General features: G+C 45.7%; 3 protein-coding genes across 5 annotated transcripts; 1 reads left to right on the top strand and 2 right to left on the bottom strand.

Moving 5' to 3' along the window:
• Window positions 796-6746, top strand: LOC8084029 (ethylene-overproduction protein 1). Its single transcript, XM_002467982.2, has 4 exons — window positions 796-3351; window positions 4713-5004; window positions 5083-5392; window positions 5903-6746. Exons 1-4 carry the CDS (start codon window positions 1289-1291, stop codon window positions 6136-6138), a joined length of 2901 nt encoding a protein of 966 aa, XP_002468027.1. The 5' UTR covers window positions 796-1288; the 3' UTR covers window positions 6139-6746.
• LOC110432484 (protein MALE DISCOVERER 2-like) lies at window positions 7412-10431 on the bottom strand. Of its 3 annotated transcripts, none has more exons than XM_021452997.1 (6): window positions 10120-10431; window positions 9971-10028; window positions 8933-9417; window positions 8658-8848; window positions 8449-8581; window positions 7412-8315 (listed from the first exon to the last, which is right to left on the bottom strand). In XM_021452997.1, the coding sequence occupies exons 1-6, from the start codon at window positions 10202-10204 to the stop codon at window positions 7732-7734; spliced, it is 1536 nt and encodes a 511-aa protein (XP_021308672.1). In that variant the 5' UTR covers window positions 10205-10431; the 3' UTR covers window positions 7412-7731. The 3 variants fall into 3 exon arrangements, with proteins under 3 accessions (XP_021308672.1, XP_021308708.1, XP_021308747.1); XM_021453033.1 differs by having other exon boundaries at window positions 9971-10025; window positions 10120-10399; XM_021453072.1 differs by lacking the exon at window positions 9971-10028 and having other exon boundaries at window positions 10120-10429.
• Window positions 14815-20933, bottom strand: LOC8081126 (ubiquitin-activating enzyme E1 3). The gene is made up of 7 exons (XM_021451252.1): window positions 20757-20933; window positions 20341-20627; window positions 19465-19682; window positions 17805-18611; window positions 16861-17729; window positions 16251-16686; window positions 14815-15692 (listed from the first exon to the last, which is right to left on the bottom strand). The coding sequence occupies exons 2-7, from the start codon at window positions 20513-20515 to the stop codon at window positions 15096-15098; spliced, it is 3102 nt and encodes a 1033-aa protein (XP_021306927.1). The 5' UTR covers window positions 20516-20627; window positions 20757-20933; the 3' UTR covers window positions 14815-15095.

Here is a 21952-nt window from a genome sequence, read left to right as displayed (position 1 = left end):
ACTAACAGATGGAGAAAAGATGGGCAAATGGTGGATTCGTCTTGTAAAAATAGGAGCAAACGAGTAAAGTTTAAAAAATAGGGGCAAACAAAGAATTGAGCTTCAGAATAGGGACAGCTGCACAATTGTCCCAACTATTTTATTTCTACTGCTATTTCTAATCACATGACTACAAGCATGAAACACTATGAACGTGAACAAGTAAGATCCAGATGACTCCAAATACACCACCAAAAGATACATGACAAATTTACCAAAAAATGGTGATACTTTTGTATTTTTTCCAATCTCTAAAACAAATTAGCTATGAAATTTTAGAAATTAAGCACCATTCTTTATTAATTTTAAAAAGCAGAAGACCACCTTCATAACCAGCTAGATGACCAAAATCATACGGTTTTTGACAGTTGGAAGACATCCTATACTCGATTTCGTAGTTGAGTGTTGAAAATCTTACTTTTTGTTTAGCTTCTAAGGCTTTGTTTACTTCCAAAAAATTTTGCAAAATAGGAATAGTAGCACTTTTGTTTGTATTTGACAAATATTAGACTCAAAAGATTCGTCTCATCAATTCCGACCAAACTGTGCAATTAGTTTTTATTTTCATCTATATTTAATACTTCATGCATATGTCTAAAGATTCGATGTGATGGAGATTTTAAAAAGTTTTTGCAAAATTTTTGGGAACTGAGGCCTAAGCGAGGATGCCTAAATATGAGTAACCAAACAAAGCGACTTTGTACGTGTTCGGTCTGGCTCAACTGAATCTGGCTGAGCTCACGGCTAGATGATAAGATGATACAAGTAATATATGGCTATACATCATGTCCATGTCGATGTTTCTGTGAAATTTGAACATGTTTCCTGTTTTTTCCCTCCCCAGGGAGGAGCTCATTTTCAAGCGAAAACCCACGATTTCAGCAGGCATAAAAATTCCAAAAGAAGAACTCCTGCAGAAGAGGGCGGCAGCAGCTACGGCCCCCCGCCTTCCTCGGTGTCCTCCCCCTCCGTCCTCAACGAAGCGCCTCGTCTCCCCGCGCCCCCGGCCCACTCCCGCCGCCCGCGCAACCAACGGCATTACACAGGTCACGCCTGGGCGCACGGCGGGGACGCGCGGCCGCGCGGGAGGGCGGGGGCGACGCGCGCGCGCATCAGCCGTTCCGCCGGGAACTCCCGCTCTGGCACGATCGTCGCCGTGCGACAGGCCGCTGGCCAAACGCGCGCGCGATAGCCGAGGGAAGGAGGAGGAGGAGGACGAGGAAGGGGCAAGCCGGCTGCGGGATTCACCATGACCAATAACTTCCTCACGACGATAAAGAGCCTGAAGCTGATCGAGGGTTGCAAGGCCGCTCAATTATACGCCTTAAGCTCCGTCGGAGCCTCCACGTCCGGCTCGGCGGATTCCGGCGTGAGCAGCATCGGCAAGCCCCATCCCCCGCCTCCTCCAAAGGCCATCTCGATGCGGTCCGGATCGCTCTACTACCCGCACGCGGCGCCGTCCACGTCGGGGGCCTTCGTACCAGAGCCGCACCTGCCGTGCGGCCTCCCGGTGGCCGACGCGCTCGAGCCGGCCCTGGACGCGTGCCTGCGACCCGTCGACCACGTCGGCGCGCTCGCCGCGTCGTACCGGCGGGTCTCGGCCGCCACGTCCGGGGCCGACGACGACCTCTGCGACGCGTACCTGGAGCAGCACGCGCTGTTCCAGTCGATCGGCGACGCGCGGCTGATCCGGCGGGCGCTGCGTGCTGCGCGCGTCCACGCGGACAACCCGCACCGGCGCGCCGTGCTCGCCGCGTGGCTCCGGTACCAGCGCCGCGAGGACGAGCTCGACCCGGCGCCGCCGCCGCTCGCGCCCTGCACCGCGACGACACCGCTGCTCGAGTGCCCCCGCGCCGCGGTCTTCGCCAGCGTGTCCCACAGCGTGGACCCGGTCTGCCCGTGCCGCCGCCCGCCGCCTCCTCCCGTCACCCCTCCACCGCACCGCCTCAGGCGCAGCACGTCGGCCGCCGCCTCCGAGATGAGCGAGGAGGAGGAGCCGGAGACCAATGACCTGTGGTTCATCATCGGCGAGGAGGAGGTGGCGTGCGACCGCTCGTGCATTGCGGCGCTCTCTAAGCCGCTCAACACACTCCTCTACGGCGGGTTCGCCGAGGCGCACCGCGACCGGATCGACTTCTCCCGCGACGGCATCACGCCGCGCGGCATGCGCGCGGTCTCCGCCTACAGCCGCCACGGCCGCGTGGACGACTTCCCGCCCGACATCATCTCCCAGCTCCTCGCGTTCGCCAACAAGTTCTGCTGCGAGGGCCTGAAGGCGGCCTGCGACAACCAGCTCGCAGCCATGGTGCGGGGCCTCGACAACGCCCGATCCCTCATCGACATCGGCCTCGAGGAGGCCTCCCACCTCCTCGTGGCCTCCTGCCTCCAGGCGTTCCTGCGGGAGCTCCCCAAGTCGCTCACCTACCCGGACATCGCGCGCCTGCTCTGCAGCCCGGAGGGGCGAGAGCGCCTTGACATTTCCGGTAACGCGTCCTTCGCGCTCTACTACTTCCTCTCTTACGTCGCCATGGAGCAGGACATGAGGTCCAACACCACGGTGATGCTGTTGGAGAGGCTGAATGAATTCGCGGAGCAGCCATGGCAGAAGCAGCTGGCGCTGCACCAGCTCGGGTGCGTGATGCTGCAGCGCGGCGAGTTTGAGGAGGCGCAGGAGTGGTTTGAGGCCGCCGTTGCCGAGGGCCATGTCTACTCGCTCGCCGGAGAGGCGCGCGCCAAGTACAAGCGCGGGCACAAGTACGCTGCGTACAAGCTGATGAACAGTGTCGTCGGCGACTACGACGAACCCGCCGGGTGGATGTACCAAGAGCGCTCCCTGTACTGTGTCGGCAAGGAGAAGCTGGCTGATCTGCAGGCGGCGACGGAGCTGGACCCGACGATGACATTCCCGTACAAGTATCGTGCTTGCGCGTTGTTGGAGGAGGACAATGCCGAGTCCGCGGTCGCAGAGATCAGCAAGGTCGTCGGTTTCAAGATGGCGACCGATTGCCTGGAGCTCCGGGCGTGGTTCTACCTTGCGCTTGAGCAATGCGAGCTGGCTGTGCAGGATGTCAGGGCGATACTGACGTTGGATCCAACTTACATGATGTTCCATGGGAGAATGCATGGGGAACAGCTGATTGAGCTCCTCCGAGGACAGGTGCGGCAGTGGGATATGGCAGATTGCTGGATGGAGCTGTACGATCGGTGGTCGGCGGTGGATGACATCGGCTCTCTGGCGGTTGTCCAGCAGATGCTCGCTAGGGAACCGGGAAACAGCAGCTTGCGGTTTCGACAGTCACTTCTCCTGCTAAGGTACATCTGCATCTATCACTCTCGCTCCGTTCATGTGCTGAGATCTGAAACAAATACTTTTTCCAACTTCTGGCCCATATGACATGTTTGCTAAATCCAAAACTGGATAGGCCCAATATTTAGAATTCTAGAAAACAAATATTAAGGGATGTACATCAAGTTTTGCGGCATTCATGTTAGCCTATTTTACATTGTTCGTTAGCTTGCTTCACAGAAGCTCGAATTGGTTGGACAGATCTCCTTGCACTATTTTTCATCCCTGATTAGCCTTGTCCAGGGGATAATTTCATACATGGCTAATATTAGTGGTATTTTATACTAAGGGGGTGTTTAGTTCCCCATGGAATGCAAAATGTCAACTATTTTGAAACGATGAAATACAAAATGCTAAAATTTTCAGGGTTATGTTTAGTTCTATCCAAAGTGCAGAATTTATTGCCCTTATTATGGCCTCTTGAGGTTTTTTTTGGGCTTTTTTTAGTCTCTAGAGGCCAAAATCTAAAATGGAGAATAGTCACTTTTTTGTTAAAAATTTTGTATAGTATTTAGTTTCATTATGCAAAATAATGGATCAAAGCCCGAAACATTTTGAGATAAAAGAGGAACTAAACACCCTCTAAGGACATGTTTGATCCATCAGTAGCTAATCTTAGCTAGGTGTTTGTTTGGATGCTGCAGCTAAATGGTAAATGCATTATTGCTTTATCTTTAATGCCCTTTCTATTATTACCTATCATGAATACACGTGGAATAGAGGTGGTGGGAGGCCAAAACTGTTCTTGTACAACCTTTTAGCTCCTATCAGCTACTCTCTCTCCGTTTAAAAAAGAGAGTCGTTTTTGTTATGAATTAAACCTGTTTGCTTGTCTGAAAAGTCATGACTAAAAATCTTGTTCGCTGATTTATTGTGAGAGAAAAACACTGCTGAATATCTAGCAAATTCGGCAAATAAGCTCAAGCGAACATAAAGAAGTAGGTTGGAATATCTAGCGAAATAGCTGTTAGTTGAATGTCCAGCTCACAATTAATTAGTTGACCTATTAGCTGGGTTCATTTGGATCCACTCCGGCTAATCTTTAGCAACTAACTATAGTTGAGTGGATGGCCTAAACTAACTAGGGCCTTTGAACTAACTATAGTTTCTCTTGCTATGTTTTTTTTACTTTCTTTCACTTGTATCCGAACCTTGTTGTTTTCTTATTTATTTATTATGTCACTACAGTAGGGGCTCCTTGCTCCTGATCTTTCAAAAAAAATCCCAAAGTGTGGAGAAAAAGAAGAGAACAAGGAGGAGGTTTATTTGTTGATATTTTGGATTATTAAGAGATCTAACATTTTTGTTGTGTCCTTGTATATTGTAGGCTAAATTGTCAGAAAGCTGCCATGCGTAGTTTGCGATATGCTCGGAACAGTTCACTCCATGAGCATGAGAGGCTTGTCTATGAAGGGTGGATTCTGTATGACAGTGGACATCGGGACGAAGCATTAGCCAAGGCTGAGCAGTCGATTGGACTTCAAAGATCATTCGAAGCCTTCTTCCTGAAGGCGTATGCTTTAGGAGATTCTAGCCTCGACACAGAATCTTCGCTCTCCGTTGTACAGCTTCTGGAACATGCTAACAGTTGTGCTTCTGACAACCTTCGGAAGGGGCAAGTAAGGGAATCAATCGTTCAAGACTCGAGACTTGTGCTAATTGTTTGTGCTCACAACTAACGACATCATATCTTTTAGGCATACAACAACATGGGGAGCATCTACGTGGACTGTGACATGCTGGATGAGGCTGCCGAGTGCTACGGCATAGCACTGAACATAAAGCACACACGGGCGCATCAGGGTCTAGCTCGAGTCCATTACTTGAAAAATAGGAAAAAGGTTGCATATGAGGAGATGACGAAGCTCGTGCAGATAGCTAGCAACAGCGCATCGGCGTATGAAAAACGGTCAGAATATGGTGAGCGCGACGCTGCAAGGAACGACCTGAACACAGCGACGCTTCTTGATCCTACAAGGACATATCCTTACAGATACAGAGCAGCTGGTGAGTCTACTTCTTACTACCTAACATATCAACATGGGCATCTTGCATTGTTTCCAACTTTAGATTCCTAGAAACATGTCTTAATAACTCTTAAGTAATGCAAGCTACACCTTCTCCAATACTCCAATATTCTCTCCATTTTTTTATAAGACGTATAAAGATTTGAGAAAATATTTCAAGGTATATACTTTGACCATTAGTTTATATGATAAATATAGCATCAATTGTTACTAAAGCAACATCTTACTAAAATCCGTGAAGTTAGTATGAATCTAATGATGCATCTTTTGTATTAAACGTACTAATATTTTAAATAATTAATGTTCAATACTTTTTTATTTTTTTCAGATTATAAACACTGCATTTTTGAAATGGAGAGAGTATAAGATTTGTTTTTGCAGTTCTTGTGCTCCCTCGAGTTGTGCGCATTAATTAAGAATTTCCAATTCGACAAGGATGCCTTTGACGAGCACAGTAATATAATGTTTGTATTTCTGTTTCGTCCCCCAGTTTTGATGGACGAGGGCAAGGAAGAGGAGGCGATCGCGGAGCTGTCAGGAGCCATAGCTTTCAAGCCGGACGTCCAGCTGCTCCACCTCCGCGCGGCCTTCTTCGACTCCATGGGCGACACCGAGAGCGCCCTGCGGGACTGCGAGGCCGCGCTCTGCCTAGACCCGACCCACGGCGACACGCTGGAGCTGTACAGCAAAGCCTCCTCCACCAAGGCCGACGAACCCCAGAGCTAGCCGGCCGGCCGCCGCCGTCCTCGTCGTTGATTCAGCTGCGATTTTTGCGAGGCAGAATGATGAGACGATCTCTTGTCTACTCTCACGGGGGTGGAAGCAGACGGAGCACTGCAGATCAGTGAGAGGCAGGAGCACCAGAACATGCACATATCTCTAAGGAGTATATACAAGAGCCTTAGTTCTCTGTTACTCATAGTTGGACTTGGGAGGCACCGCAGGAGATTGACCACGTGTTGTTTAAGGTAGACTGCGCAGCAGGTGACAAAGAGCATGCATCAAAGGGTTGCAGTTGCAGACGGCCAGCACCTCCAGAAGAAAGAGAGGAGGAAAAGGCTGAAGAGAGAGAGAGGGAGAGCCAGGTCAGCAAGGTGTTCAAACCGCCGGCGGTATCTACGAATCTTCCTCTTTTTCTTCTTTTGTATATGTGTATGCCTTGTGAAGTGCATTCGGAGGCACGACTGATTACAAAGAATTCGAGTTTTTAAAGTAATGCAGCGAAAGCGAAGATTCTCTCTGTAGTGGGTGTACTCTGTATTATGAGTTGTGGTTCCGTCGTGCCTCCAGCTAACGAGGCCATGACATCTGCTGCATTGCATTTCTTGGTTGCATTTTTTCTCTCTGTAGTCAGCTCTACACGTTTGTTCGTGTTCACAACTACGCTTTGTTCTTTGGTTCGAAATGTGCGCACATGCCTTCTCTGATTCTCTTCTATCGATGGCCGAAGCGCCAATCGGAGCTGATTTACCTAGTAGTAGTTGTTTGTTATTAGGCCCAATGAGACCGACAGTTAGTTTCTAATCAGGCCCACGATACCAACAGTCATCTATAATCTGGCCCACAGGAAACGCGATGTGCTACCATGAGTTTAGTCCCGTACTGCTGAGCCAGCAGTCATCCCCACCTGAGGCTCTTTGAAATAGCACCCGAGCCAGCGTTTGCAAGGCATGCAGCTGCGTGGTGAGCACAAAGCGAACTATTCTTTCGCCTTTTACTAAAGAATACCGTGTGCTCGCCACACAAAGCAGCATACACCAATTTTTGGAGGGATCCCTTCTCTGTGTGAGAGGGCCCCACAAATCAAAGTGAAAAACATTATTTGGGCCCCACAAATCAAAGTGAAAAACATTATTTTCGTTTTTGGGCTAACATTTGCCATAATTTTTTGAAGATTGGACAATAAGGATTTGCCATTCAACATCAGTAAACATTGCTGTTTACTTTTCATTTTTGGACTAACATTTGCCATAATTTTTGAAAGATTGAGCCATAAGGATTTGCTATTTCAACCTCAATAGATTAAGGCGATACCAGTACCAATTGCTTGACAAAAGAGCTATTGCAGCAAAAACAAGCCACACATGCTTTCTATTGCTCACTCGGCTAGAATGCCTGCATATCAGTATGTTGTAATGTTAACCTTCCTGACATGTACAAGTACAATACCACTCCCTATATGCAATTTTGCACACATAACAAATTCTCAACTTCTTCTACCTAATCACCAATTCCACAAACAAGATTAGCAGCAACCAATAGCTCAAAGAATTCTCAGTCACACTAGGAGAAACAATATCATCTGGCATGCGTCCAAACTCAGCTCTCAGAAGACATGATCTCAAGCTCAGCCCACCAGAGCGGTGACACCTTCGGAGTCGCCCCATCAGGCCCCAACGCGGTGATCTCTCTCATCCGAGCTGCAACCTCTTGCATCTGCGGTCTCTTCTTTGGATCCCGATCAATGCAGGATCTTACAACCTCACAAAGGGCACGTGCAGTGTCTTCGGGGAAGAAACCGATGCTAGAGTCAATCAACTCCTCAAGACGCATCTCACCTTCAAAATAGCGAGACGCCCAGTTTTCCAGTGGCCCATCATCCTCAGAACAAGGAACTTTTCCTGTCAATATCTCCAGCAACACCATGCCGTACTTGTGCACAATGTTCTCCAGGTCCAGGGAGAAAGCCAGTTCATTGTTGGTTGAATTATATCCCTTTGCATCATTCCAAAATTCAAGATCTGAGACTTTTGCAGCGAAGTCATCAGTAAGGTATACTGTAGTTGAGTCAAAGTTCCTCAGCACAAGTGGTGTTTTCAGCTGATGCATGTGCTCAAGACAGTAAGCAATGCCCATGGATATCCTGAGCCGTGCCATCCAGTCAAGCTTCTCTGCTTCCCTGACTGCGGTGAAATCAGGAAGGCATTGTCAAACTTTAAACAACAATACAGAAGTCATAGTGAGAAATTGTAAACAGTGAAGAGAATAGTTCTGTGACAGATGAAACTGAGAAACTCATGAAAGCAATGCGCTTACCATGGAGATGCTCAAAAAGTGTCCCATTTGGAGCATATTCAAATACCATCACCCTGGTAAAGGGATGCTCTTCCTCACAGTAGCCAAGCAAGTTCATAAAATTTTTGTGACTTACTTTGGACAAGCTCGTGATCTGAAACCATTATTATTTTCAACAATTAGAATTACACAAGTTGTATCTAAGGAGACTGAAGGTAACTGTACAATACCTTTTTCCTGTACTGTGATTCATTTTCTTTCGACCAATCCTTTGCAGATGTTACCAAGCTTGAAGCCACTGCAATTTCAACTCCACTAGATAAAGTTCCCTTGTACAGCATGCAGGTAGAGGTAGAGCCAATTATATTGCTGAAATCCTCGCATGCCGTTTCCAACTCTGATCGTTTCAGCGAAGGTACACCTAGAAATATGATTACAACAATGTGATATAAAACTGGAACAGTACCACATATATGGTATATGCATAGCTAAGAAAAGGTCATACCAGTTACAAAAGCTTTCTGCAATTGTCCACTTAGACCTGTCGCCCATGGCCTCACAGTTCCCATTTTCTTAGCTCGGAAGCAGAGAATACTAGCTGCTGATACCAAAAGGAAAACAGCAATCCCCGCTGCAACTAAACCATAGGTTGTCCAGGAATTCTTATGACGAGAATGAGGTGGAGTATCAACTATTGGATCATTTTCATCTTGCCTAGGCTCAGGCCTGACCAAATGTGGAGGGGCCACGGATGGATGACGATGCGAAGTTGATTGACGTGGCATTGATTGTGAACCATGTGGTGATGGAGACGGTGAGCCTTCTGGTGACGACATGGATGGTGATGGTGCTGGAGCAGATGCTGGTGCTGGTGCTGGTGCTGGAACTCTTCTATGAGATCTGCTCTTGTGCGTGAGAGTCCGTGGATGTGGGAGATGAAATAGGCCATCTTCGTTTCTGTCTCCAATCTGCTGCAGTCTCCTTGAATTCCTACAGAATGATTAGTCATATTGGCAAGCTAAGAAGACACATTTTCTATAGATGCCAGTATGAAAAATAATTCTCTTGATTATTTTTTATTCGCACTTAATTATTTTTATTTTCTGAACAGATAATTATGTTTCAGAATTGAAGTTAAAACGGTTTTTTCTCTCTTTTTGACCTAGCCATCCTTCACTATATGGCTTTTACTCCAAAGCTTTGCTGCTGGATCCAGTACAAAGAGAAGCATGACAAGTTGACAACAGTTAAAAAGGTTCAAATACCCGGTGGCTGATTCTGATACCAGTTCAACCCAGAGCTTGGTAGGCAACTCTTTACAAGTTCAAGAAACCAAACTCACAACTTTTTGCCATTTGCCAACCCATGTGTGACAAGAGGCCAAAACCAAAAGTATTCAAGCCTCCAATTCCAGTCCCAATAATAACATTCACTGAATATCAAAAAAGAATTGTACCCATTTCTAGCAAGTAATAAACATACTTGTGAGAGTACAACAATTAACTAGTAACAAAATGAGATTCTAAGAATCTGAGCAACTAACCTAAAACTAGACGAAGCTCCATTGCTCTCAGCACCAACTCCAAAGCTTCCAGTCCCTGCTGCAAAGCAGGGAGGCAGCAGAACACCATAAGCTCAAATGCACACCCAATTACTCCGAGGGAATCCAAAGCTCAAGGAAAAGAAACGAACCTGAGCTCCCGAGCGGCCAAGCAGCGGCAACCAAGAAGAGCACATGGAGCGGCAGCCTCGGTGGCCGCCGCCGCCGCGGCTCCATTACTCACTCACTCGACCGCAGCTCGGGTCGGCACAGCAAGTGCAGTGGCACGGGCTGGAGGGGGGGAGCCCGAGGAGGCGCAGGCTTAGGAAGGAGGCTGTCACTGGAGGAGAGGAGGGGATGCGTTTGGGAGGGAACGCGGCAGTCGGTTGGGGCTTTGGAGAAGGGCGGTGGAGACGGCAAAAGTAGCAGCCGGAGGGTGGTGGTGATGGTCTGGTGGGGCGGAAGAGGTGGAGAAGGAAAGGAGGCGGCACGAAGGCGACCACACAACTAAAGGACTTTCAGAAATCTTTTTTATTTTTTAATTAAGAAAAATGTTTTGGTTGTTGTTGTAATCATTTCGCAGATATGAATAATCCCAGGTTAATCTAGCTACCCAATCATTCCGTAACGACATGTCTCTGCATTAGGTTCTGAAGACTTGCCACGCTGTAGATTAATGGAACAGTTGCTCGATCTTTGACACAAATATACCCTCCTTGACGACAACATTATAAATTTCATTTGGTTTCAAAAGGATAGCGGTCTTTGAATCCACAGTCACATCGGTTGGTTAGAGTATTTTCCTAAAAAATAGTTTCAAAATCAAAGAGTTTTTCAAGTCACAAAAAAAAAATAGGAGCAGGATTATTAGGTTTTCTTAACCGTTTCCAAAATTTTATTCTTACCAAATCGGTCTAACATGAAGGTTTGTTTGACGGCAACTTAGTCTTCTCGTGTGTAGATCACGACTTTCGTCCGTGGCCTCACCATGACCACACCCAAAGCACGCCCCCTCTCCACTCAGGGGATGTTTAGTTTCTCATAGGCCAAAATGCAAAACGCTAACGAATGATAGAATATAAAATACTAAAAAATTTAAGATTATATTTAGTTTTATCTAAAATACAGAATTTATTGCCCTCGGCTCAAGAGTTTGACTATTCTTATTTGTGAAGATATTTTAGAATTTGCATAGTAAAAGGTAGACTTCAACAGATGTGCTATCTGATTTTATAAAATAGAAATTTGGCTATTTCTTGATTTTCGGTGACCATATATAGCCAACCACTGACGCTAGCTATCTGATTTTGTAAAATAGTAAGACTGTTGTGGACTTTTTCTTTTTTAAGAAGTTTTCTATTTTACAAAATGGCTAAACAATAGAATTTAACTACTAATTTTAGCTAAGCTCTTGGAGTTGCTCTTATGAGGGCCTCTTGAGGCTCTTTTGGGTATTTTTGGCTCTTGAGGCTAAAATCTAAAATAGAGAATAACTATTTTTTTCCTAAAAAACTTATATGACATTTAGTTCCATTATGTAAAATAATGAAAAACTCAAAATTATTAGAAGAGGAACTAAACACGTCAATCCCAGCTAGCCATGGCAAGGAGTGGCTGCAGCCGGGGCAGTGGTGGGCCTGGTGGCAAGAGGTGGCCAGAGTTATTACGACCAAAAAACAAGATTGAGAATGAGTTTCAGAAACTCTTGAAGATGCTCTTACATCTCATTACATCCTAGTAGCCTCTGGATGTTCCTAGTTTCATGATACCTTCTTTTATATTTGGTAGTCATATTGAGACACTGCAGCAAGTGCTTTTGTGTTGTGTTTTATTTGGTAGTGTAGCTCAGTTGGTTAGGTTTTTTATGGTAGAATCTGTCCATCCAGATTTAAGTCTCCGACTTGACATAGGTAACAATGTTTTTCTTTTAGTGGTAGTCGACATGTCCATCAACAATGTGACGTCTATGATGATTTCGTTAATTTCGAGATTTGTCGGTCTTATTCAGTTCTTAGAGGTAGAGTATACATGTACATTCATAAGGTGAGTGCGCTCATATTTATGAGTGTACATCTGTAACTGAGTCTACAAAAATAAGTTTGCCACTATAAATGAGTCAAATTGGTTCAATTAAAATGACGACCATATTATATATATATATATATATATATATATATATATATAGTATGTTATGACGTTAAATACAAGATTTTGGTGTATGTAATAAGCTGCGATAACATGACAAGGCTTTATGGCATTGTTTAGTTTCTTCGAAAAGCTTTTGGTATTCTAACACTTTTGTTTATATTTAATAATTATTATCTAATAATAGACTAACTAGATTTGAAAGATTCGTCTCACAAATTATAATTAAACTGTATAATTAGTTTTTTTATCTACCGTAAGATCAATATATAATGAAAAATCTTGAATTTTTTTTTGAATTTTGGGTCGGCCGTGCACCCTTCCTGACGAGTTCCGAGGTCTACCAGACGCATCTGCGTGGATGTCGACGTGGTGGCATCACGTGAATGAAGCAAGCAACGCACGGGTCGGGATGCCGGATGCCGCAATCGCCATAACCCCTAGTCCCCCGGCCCACCCCTGATCGCAGACGAGGGTGACGCCTCACCCAGTTGACCGCGACCGGGAACCCGCCCCGGCCAGCAGCAGCGCCAAAATTCGACGGGAACATGCCACGATCAACCGAGGATCCACGTGAGAGTACGTGACACGGTAAGGCAGCCAGTATCGGTAGGCTTGGGCGCTCATCAATTTGCAGTCAACGGCAATCTCCAGACGGACGGGCAGAGGGATAGGGGATTGATTAGCTACTAGTTGAAGTTGAACCAAACAAATTAAAAGGGGCATCATCATCACGTTCGTGATCCCCAAGTGAATCGGAGGCTCACGTTCTTCTCGACCGTTGCCGCCGATCGATCACGAACGCCTGCCTGCCTTGGGCGATCCAAGCGATCTATCTATCTAGGATACAATACAATACAAACGTCTACTTGGACGCAGCGCATCATGCAGCAGGATTTACAAGAACCGTTGCGCCCAACGGCGGCCTGATTTGATTCCAGTGCAGCCGTGCAGGTGGCGAGGTGCCGGGTCGTTCCGTTCGGTTCCGCCGCTGGGCGTCGCCTTTCATTTCACCAGAGAGCAGATCGAGAACAGCCAGGTGGGGGTGGCGGGCGGCCGTGCGGCGACAGCAAGTGACGGTGGAGGGTGTGGCGACGGGGACGCGCAACCGTGCCGCGCGACAGGGACACTGGGACAGGCCTGCATGCCTCATCTCATCTGGTTGGCTTGGCCTCGCCCGGTCGGTGGCTTCTGCAGTTCTGCCCCTTGATCATGACGAGCAGTAGCTAGCAGTGCTGCTGCATCTTCCTGGGAGTTCAGTTGTCTCGGATGATTAGCGCCTGCCAGCTGCACACTCGGGGCTGTGTTTCATTCCATTATTGTCAAGTAGTAGGAGAACTGATCATAGATATTCTTGTCAGGTTAGGTTGCACAGCTAAAGCCAGCCTGATTGCCCCTGCCGGCTGTCTCATTCCATCACGAATAACCCGGTGTACGGCACGGCCTATGACGAGTGAGCAAACGCCCAGGCGAATCTGAGACCCTGCAGCTGCGGCGCGCAGGAAGTCGTGAGGTGCATGTTGCTGCCTGCCTTTGGCGGTGACGAACGCTCGCAGGCTCGCTGAGTCCGCAAGACATCGCCGCCCGATTTGTTTATTGTCCACCACACCTATGTATCGGATACGTGAGGCGACGACTTTCCGGAGCTTAGGCCTTAGGATATTGCCGTGCCGCCGCCCGCCGGTGCCCGGTGACGGGGGAGGTCGGGAGGGGGCGGCGTCTGGTGGTTGGTTGAGCGCTACCGCGTCGAGTTGCTGCTTTGGCTAGTGGAGCGGAACGCAGCGGCGGAGACGGGGAATTGGCATGCATCATCGCCATCGCAGCCGGTGACTTGGAGTGTAAAACACGGGGCATCCTGATCCATGACCATGATCCCTCCATGTGCCGTCGCGAATTCGTAGTGTATGGAATGGAGGGGAGGGATGGGCCGTGGTGCTTCTTCGAGTGGTGGAGTGAGGCTCAAGCCAGAGACAGGCGTCGGTTGCGCGTGCGCTCGCTCCTGGTCCTGGTCCTGGTCCTGGCATCCCCACAGAGGCAGACAGAGGCATGTGCCGGAGGGCGGAGGCAATCAGATGACGCTGGGGTGACCCTGCCGGCGCCCGCGCGCCGGCCACGGGACAACTCCGCCGCCGCTGCCTCAGCCCTCCTGTGCGGGAAACGCGTGGGATGGGCTGAAACGCCCCCAGTGAACACGGGCACCACCGCACCGTGCAGCTTACAGTTTACACTTCACCGCTGCGCACCGACGCACCTGCTGGCCTGCACTGGCCAAGGCCCCAAAGGTGACACTCGAGAGTCTCAACGGTGACAGCGTTGTATCAAAAGCGCCCTGGCTTCCCTACTCATTCAGAGAATTAACTCTGTTGCCAGCAGCAAGGCACGCTGAAAAGGAAAGGATTGGCATTGACGTGTATCAGTGTCATATATATATATGGCACGTTAATGATTGACGAAGGCTGAAATTACTCTCTGAGATTGACGATTGCTGTGAGGTGCAACGATGACTTGCGACATGCTGTGTCGTTTTGGGTTTCATTTTGGCTATGCTGTCGATGTTAGTGTTTTTCTGCTGGTTTTCCTTTAACTAACCATGCAAGTGTAATGTTTTCAGGCCTGGTTTATCTTATAAATTGGATCGACTCTTTTTACTTAACTGAAAGACAGCTGTTCAAAAAAAATAAATATTGCAGTGAGGTGCAACGTGAATAGAACTCTGTAGCTATGAAGCATTCATTTATCAAAATATCCAGATCACATTGCACACCTGCAAATATTTGGCATGCAACAGCAGGGCCCAAGCACCCGTACAGAACCGTAAGAAGATGCACTACAAGCAACTTCAGCTGTGGTCATTTCTGCTACCGACGGCATATTAACAACTAACAAGAGTGAAAATATTAACAGAACTTATCAATCTACTCAAATCTCTTTTTCACGGGGACCTTTTTTTTCTCCCATTCATCATCTCTTTTCGCAGTGCAACCTAGCGGAAGTAAATGGAGATAAGAGGGATGTCGACATCATTCCCGTTGTCATCCTCACAAGCAACGACGACATCCAGATGCTTCCTGTATTCTGGAATGTCCACCTTTGTCACTTCCTTGGTAACATCTGCGATCTTCTTGCTCAGTCGATCCTTGTGCCTTGGGAACATTGTGTTGTAGAGCAACGATGTGCCGCAGGAGACACTGTATGCACTCAGGCCCTTGTCGCTTAACCAATTCAGGAGCTCTGCGACTGTGATGTCTCCCTTGATCGACCACCGATCCCATACGGTCCACCTCATATCTTGATGCTTGATCACAGTGGGGGGAAGAGGTTCAGATATGGTGAGCATCGGTAGGGCCAGGTTAGCAAATGTATTGTGGTAGTCTTCAATTGGGTGCCCTCTGGCCAGAACCTTGTAAAGCTCAAGGCACACAAGTCCTGTGGCCATGGCAGTTGAAGTTGCAATGGCTGGGATGATCCTTCCTGCAATAAATTTTGCCTTCAGCTTGTCAACCTCTGGGATGCCATAGTTCCTGGCACGCATATTTGCAAGACCAGCAATTAAGTCCATGTGGAAGTTTGTATCATCATCCTGCAACGGAATGAAAAATGCTGTTAATTAAGATAACAAAAAGGATCGACTGTTAAAGTTTCTATCACTTTTATTTTTATACAGAATGTTCAACAGTTCAAATTTAAACAAAAAATGCTCATATACTACTATAGCACTCCTCTTCAATATTTCATGTTTTAACAGAAACCGCAATACGTAATTTTGTTTTTTCTCAGCTGGATAATGAACCAGAAGCATTGCACAAATTAGACAGGAAACAAACATGAGAGTTCAAGTGAAAAGAGCTAACTGACTTTTATCTCGCTGGAGCCGTGTAATGTAAATAATGGATTACTACTAGCAAGGAGTCAGAGGCAACTAACTCCTGTAATCCAGTCTAAAGCATGAAGGAACATGACCTATGTTAATCTTTATGCTTATCAGGCCAGGACATATCCATTGATTTGTGTTTAAAAGAATGTGAAGTTCTCCAAGATTCAAAATATTTTCAAGAGAGTAAAAACAACAGCAGGAAAAAATTTAAAACATAATGTCTTAGCCTTAAAATAACAGAGAGAATATTTAAATAAGGCTAACCTTGTCAAACTGAATAGGTTTCATTTGGAATCTCGGAGGTAGTTTCTTGGCACAAGCTTCCAGCTTGGTTAAAAGATCTTCGATAATGGCAGCATCGTCAACTGAGGCACTAGTGGAGATGTTTTTGGTCTTCTCATCTGTCTCAATCTTCACCCCGCTCTTTGGCTTAAATTCAGGTACTGCAACTTTACTCACTGCATCAGCCAGATTATCAGTGTCCTTTGCCCAATCAGGTATAGAGATTCCAAAAGACACTGCCCTCAATATGGAAGCAGACATTATGAAATGAATGTGTGATGAATCAGCAGCTGAAAATTCCAGTGGGTGAGGGAAACGCTTTGGGGCAGACCAGAAAGGAGTTCCCATGCTAGTGGCAGCATCTTCAGGAAACGTGAATGTTAGCTGCTTCACACGATTGGAGAAGTAATCTTCAAATCTGGGGACAAAAGGAGGAGGGGGGAATTAGACAGCATCTAAAATGAGTACCATCCCTAGTCCTATTTTCTTCAATGATACTCAGTAAAATCAGTCAAGCTCTAAGATAGAAAGGATTTATTCCCAAAATTATAATGTTGATAAAGAATGAACAAAATGGGGAGATAAATCATACTTCAGTCTTGCCCAAGTTATGCAATCGTCAAATGTCTCACAACACTCCTTCTCAAGGCATTCACATACACGATCAAGCAACTCCCTGGCCTGAGCATCACCTGCCATTTTCATGGCAGCAGCATATTGAGAAGGATTAGACAGAAAAGAGTTGACTTCCTTTGGAGTTTTCTCGAGCAAACCCTCAAACTCTGAGCGAGCCCATGTTACACAATGGTCGATATTGTGTGGAAATGAATGGACTGTGCACATGGGTACCTGCTTCTCAGGAGGGTCTCGTGAAGCCCCATAATTTTCAGTAAGGTGAGGAATTACCACTTGCGTGTTACATTTTGTACCCAGTGTTCCAGATTCCAGGAGTGGTTTCTGGAAGTACAAACATCTCATGTCCATGTACATCCTAGCATTAACATTATCAAGTGCATTAATGACAACATCAAGGCCCTCCCAGAATGCATCATGGAAGACATGCTCGGTCTCTAGACAGGCACGGTTCTGGAGAGCATCAATGTGCAGGCAGGAATTGATAGCACTAGCAGCTGTGGCAGCTACTGTAGATTTAGGCTGTCCAATATTCCAATCACGGAACAGAAACTGGCGGCTCAAGTTACTTTTCTCAATGACATCATCATCTGTTATAGTAATTTTCCCTCTACGGCTGCAAGACACTCCCATTAAAGCTAGGTTCTTTAAGAATTCACATCCAAGAGCACCAGATCCCACAACAAAGACATTGGCATCCCGCAGTTTTTTTTGAAGCTTAGAGCCAAAAACAGAAATCTGAGCATCATAGCGACTATTCAATGGCTTCAAGTCTTTAGGGTCCAGTTGGTGAGTAGGCAGAGATTCGACCGAATCGAAGTAGAAGAACTGATAAAGACAAACTATCAGATAGTAACAACATACTAGACAACCCTAAAATATCATGCAAGTAATGACAATTACCTGGTACAGTGGATGAAACTTCCCAGAACATGCCTTCACAACTTCTTGACCGACAATTCCACCAAACATAGTAGCCATTGGGTTCAGGACAGCTTTAGAACCACTCGCAAAAAGCCGCAACAAATTCTCATCAAGCTCGCCTTCTATCTTGTAGTCAATTGTGGCTTCATTGATAGAAGCAGTGAACTCCACAAACCTTTGGGCATCCAGACCACAAGCAACACCAGGGAAGCGTCCAAACTCTTTCCTAAATTTATCCAAGGCTATAAATGCAAAATGAAGCAGAGGAGGGCGGGTAAACTTTGAAAAATCACACAGAGGGAAATCCCCAGGTTCTCTAATCGAATCTCTCAAACTCTTAAACTTTAAGATCTTCCGTTCTTTCACTTGTGTAACAATTCCACCTTTTGTATAAGTGCCAAAGTTACTTGTATCCTCGATGCAAAAGGAAAATGGTCCTGTGCACATTACTGTCCTTGGCTTGCCATCATTCAGTTCTGTCATACCCTGAACCTCTGAGAAAACAACAAGATCACCATCCTGAAAATCAAGGCGCTCATCATCAACACAGGACACTATTGTATGATTGTCACTGTCACTGCTGATGGTGATGGATGCAATTATGCCAGTACGTGGATCTTCACCATCAACATCAAGAACAGTGAATTCAGGTCCAAAGTCGCAAAACACACTACCAAAAAGACCACAGACTTCTGTCTTGATAAAGGAAATTGGAGGCTGGTGGTTACGACAATAATCATCAAACTCAAATGCCTTGTCCAAACTAATGTCAGTGAAAACAACCACCTGAAAAATGAAACAACTATAAGTATGATCACTATATAATAGCTGGTGAGTTTACCAAGTTGACAATTCGTGCCATTTTTTTTTAAAAAAAAAGAAAAGAAAAAAAAGAACACTGCAGCAGTATATTCAGTGATGCTATCAAGCATAACATTATCATTTTCTTTACACTTAACTAAGCCAATAGGCTTCAATCATATGAAAGCCAAAGGCTTCAATCATATGATGTTACTAATCAGCAGTTTAACCATGGTAACTTAAAGAGCTCTAAGTTGGCTGAATATGGAATGTTATCAATACTATCAGCTATTCTGCATATAATGACCAGACACAGGCTCACAGAGCAAGATACCAGTGTAGAAAGTTAAGGGGTTCTGCAGTAGAAGGAACAACCAGCCCTTTTCCCATAAGTAGGTTGGAAATAGATCATGGATGTACATGATACTATGAGATATTATCTGAGGCATATGCAAACCCTACACTGCAATTGGCAAAGAGATACAGTGACACACACAGATTCGCACTACATTCAATTTAATTCCATATTTCATTTTTTTAATTCAAGAAAACAAATTCAACTAGGCCCTACAAAAGAAAAATATTTGGCACAAGTGCTCATATGAGAGAACATGTTACTCACAATCATATGCTCAGCCAAAAAAAAGGAGAGCAGGAGAAAAAAAATACAAGATCATATAGAAGGGCAAGATGGATTTTCTTGCTACTATCAAAACAAAGAATTAAACTGAACATACTATAGAACACATCATCTCATACACATGAAAACAGATCCTGAATGCAAACAACAATGAGAAGTAAAAAAAATTAGCACAGTGGACGCAGAGAACCAACAGACCTGGAACTTTGAAAGGTGCTCAGTAGTCAATTCTTCTGTTAGAGTATGTATGAGAACAGCATTGTTAAGTTCTTGAAGCTTTGCAACACAAGCAACAGCCCTGTTCTCCCCGATGTCATCCTCAGATAGAAAGAAATTGCCTGATAGGTCACACATTTCCACATTTCCGATATCATGTAGGGTGACAGATTTAACACCAGCCAGAGCAAGATTCTTTGCTGTTGAAAGGAAATATTAGTTCCAAAGACCTCGCCAAGGTAATGCTTATAAGACATTATAGCATTAGAATATGAACAAATGCACGTTGAAAATAAAATGATAGTTACCTAACAATATGATTAATTACTGGCTGGCTCAAGAGAAAAGAAAAAAATTATGTTCCTGTGCTGACAACAAGGTTCCTTGTTTTGGGGGCAGGATACAATTAGCTCATCATGTTGAGTGTTGATCCGAATTATAATGACTATACAGGTAAACAAGTGAGAGGCAGTGACTTGCGCAGTTATACTACTCCACCATATGTCTTATAATGAGGATGGCCATTGAACAGAATAGTAAACAAAATATGTACATAAAAATCAGAAAAATGGCCGCACCATATGCATTTCTAAGTTCACCAGAAACTTTAACAGATTAAACATTTAGCCATAAATGTCTAAGCCTCTAAGGCCGTAAGCCTTTTTGCTTGCCCAGTTGCTGCCCATATATCCAATACATGTAATCCCAGAAGTATTTTGCAATTCATCATTCAGCCTGTATATATACTATTGCATATTGCATTGCCAAACCCATAAGGATACACAGGAAAACATTAAACGTACGACAAAAAACAGGGGGGGGGGGGGGGGGGTGGCGGGGGCGGCGGGGGGCACGCACCGATCTCGGCCCCTAGCCCGTTAAGGCCGGAGATGAGGACGTTGGAGGCAAAGAGCTGCCGCATCGTCTCCCTTCCGTACACAGCGAGCTGCCTGCTGTGCAGGTCCTCGTCGATCTCCACCACCCCGCTCCCATTGCTGCTCCCGCCGCCGCCCACATCCGCCCCGGCCACCATCTCTTCCGCCTCCGACGCCGATTCCCCCACCCCGAGCCTTCTTCACGACAGCGTCACCGCAGACCTCCGCTCTCTTCGTCCTAACTCGTAGGCATATATATATCGAAAACCCCTGCACCGCACAACAATAACATCAAAACGAATCAAAAACCAAAAGCACCCAAAACCCCAGGAATGGCGGCCGGGAACACGAATCGAATAATCGAAACGGGTCGACTCGACGAGGGGCAGTACGGCTTACCAGCGGTGGCGATCGGAGTGGCGGCTAGGGTTCGCGCAGCGGTCGCGGCCGCGGGTCGCCCCTTCCTCCCGGCTTGGAGGCCAAGCTGATGCCTGATGAGATGGAGGATTGGAGGTACATATACAACAGTGGCGGCCGGGCGGGCAGAGGAGAGAGGGGTTTTGCGGCAAGGTGGTGACGGTGGATACGCCGATACGGTACAGGTGGCGTGGCTGAGGCGTTGAGCTGCCGGAGGTGGAGGGCCTCGAGTGATCAGAGCCGTTCGTTTTGTCTTGCTGACAACGACGGTTGTGATTCTGTGGAGAGCATGTCGGGTGGACACGATCCATGTCTGAGCAAAGATGCAACTGGTCAATTGGAGTCGGAGGCTGACCTGGACCGGTGAAATTTACCAAGTTCGTGTTTCTCACGCTAATTCGCGCGATGATGATCGTTGTTTGGTGCGCGAGCTTAGGAGAACATTATAATTTGTGCTCCTCCGTTTCAAATTTCGCCTTAAGTCAAATCTCTTTACTTTAACTAAGATCTTAAAAATTATATATATTAACATATACGTGTTCAAATAAACATCATCGATGTATATACTATGAAAAAACTAATAAAACTATTTTGACGTTATAGATAGATGTTAAGTATAGTTATAGATAAAATATATACTAGGCTCTAACCAAGAAGTAAAAGAGGACGATGAATTCTAATCTTAGTATTCTAAGTGTGTGCTTATCGAATCTTATCGGACTCTTAGACCTTGTCTAAATTATATATACCTGCTAGGTCTACATTATAATGATTAGTATTCATAGGATGACCCTCTTATTTAGCATAATCATGTTTTTCTATTGACATACTGTGTTGATCATTAAAGATGGAGAGAAAAATAGTCTAACTAAAATAGATCGGGAATTTCTAAATACAAATCCAAGCCATCATGTTATTCTATTTGCATAGTGTTCTTCTAAATAGAGATAAGCCATAGTGTGTTGCATCTTATATTTTATTGTGGAAAGTTTTAAAATACGTTTATACATTGATTAGAATGTTTTCTTTTAAAATAGATTTTTTAGTTAAATCTAAATTCTAAAAGCTATTTTAATGACCTCTAAATATTTTTTCCCATGCTTAATTTTTGTTCCAATGCCAACAAATTCCATCTTTCTTATGAAACAGTCGGGGCCTTATATTAGTGGCATGTGTTT

Source organism: Sorghum bicolor, chromosome 1 (genome assembly GCF_000003195.3).
Source record: "Sorghum bicolor cultivar BTx623 chromosome 1, Sorghum_bicolor_NCBIv3, whole genome shotgun sequence".
NCBI classification, from domain to species: Eukaryota; Viridiplantae; Streptophyta; class Magnoliopsida; order Poales; family Poaceae; genus Sorghum; species Sorghum bicolor.
The sequence above is the reverse complement of the archived record's forward strand: the minus strand, read 5'-3'. Positions and strand labels throughout refer to the sequence as shown.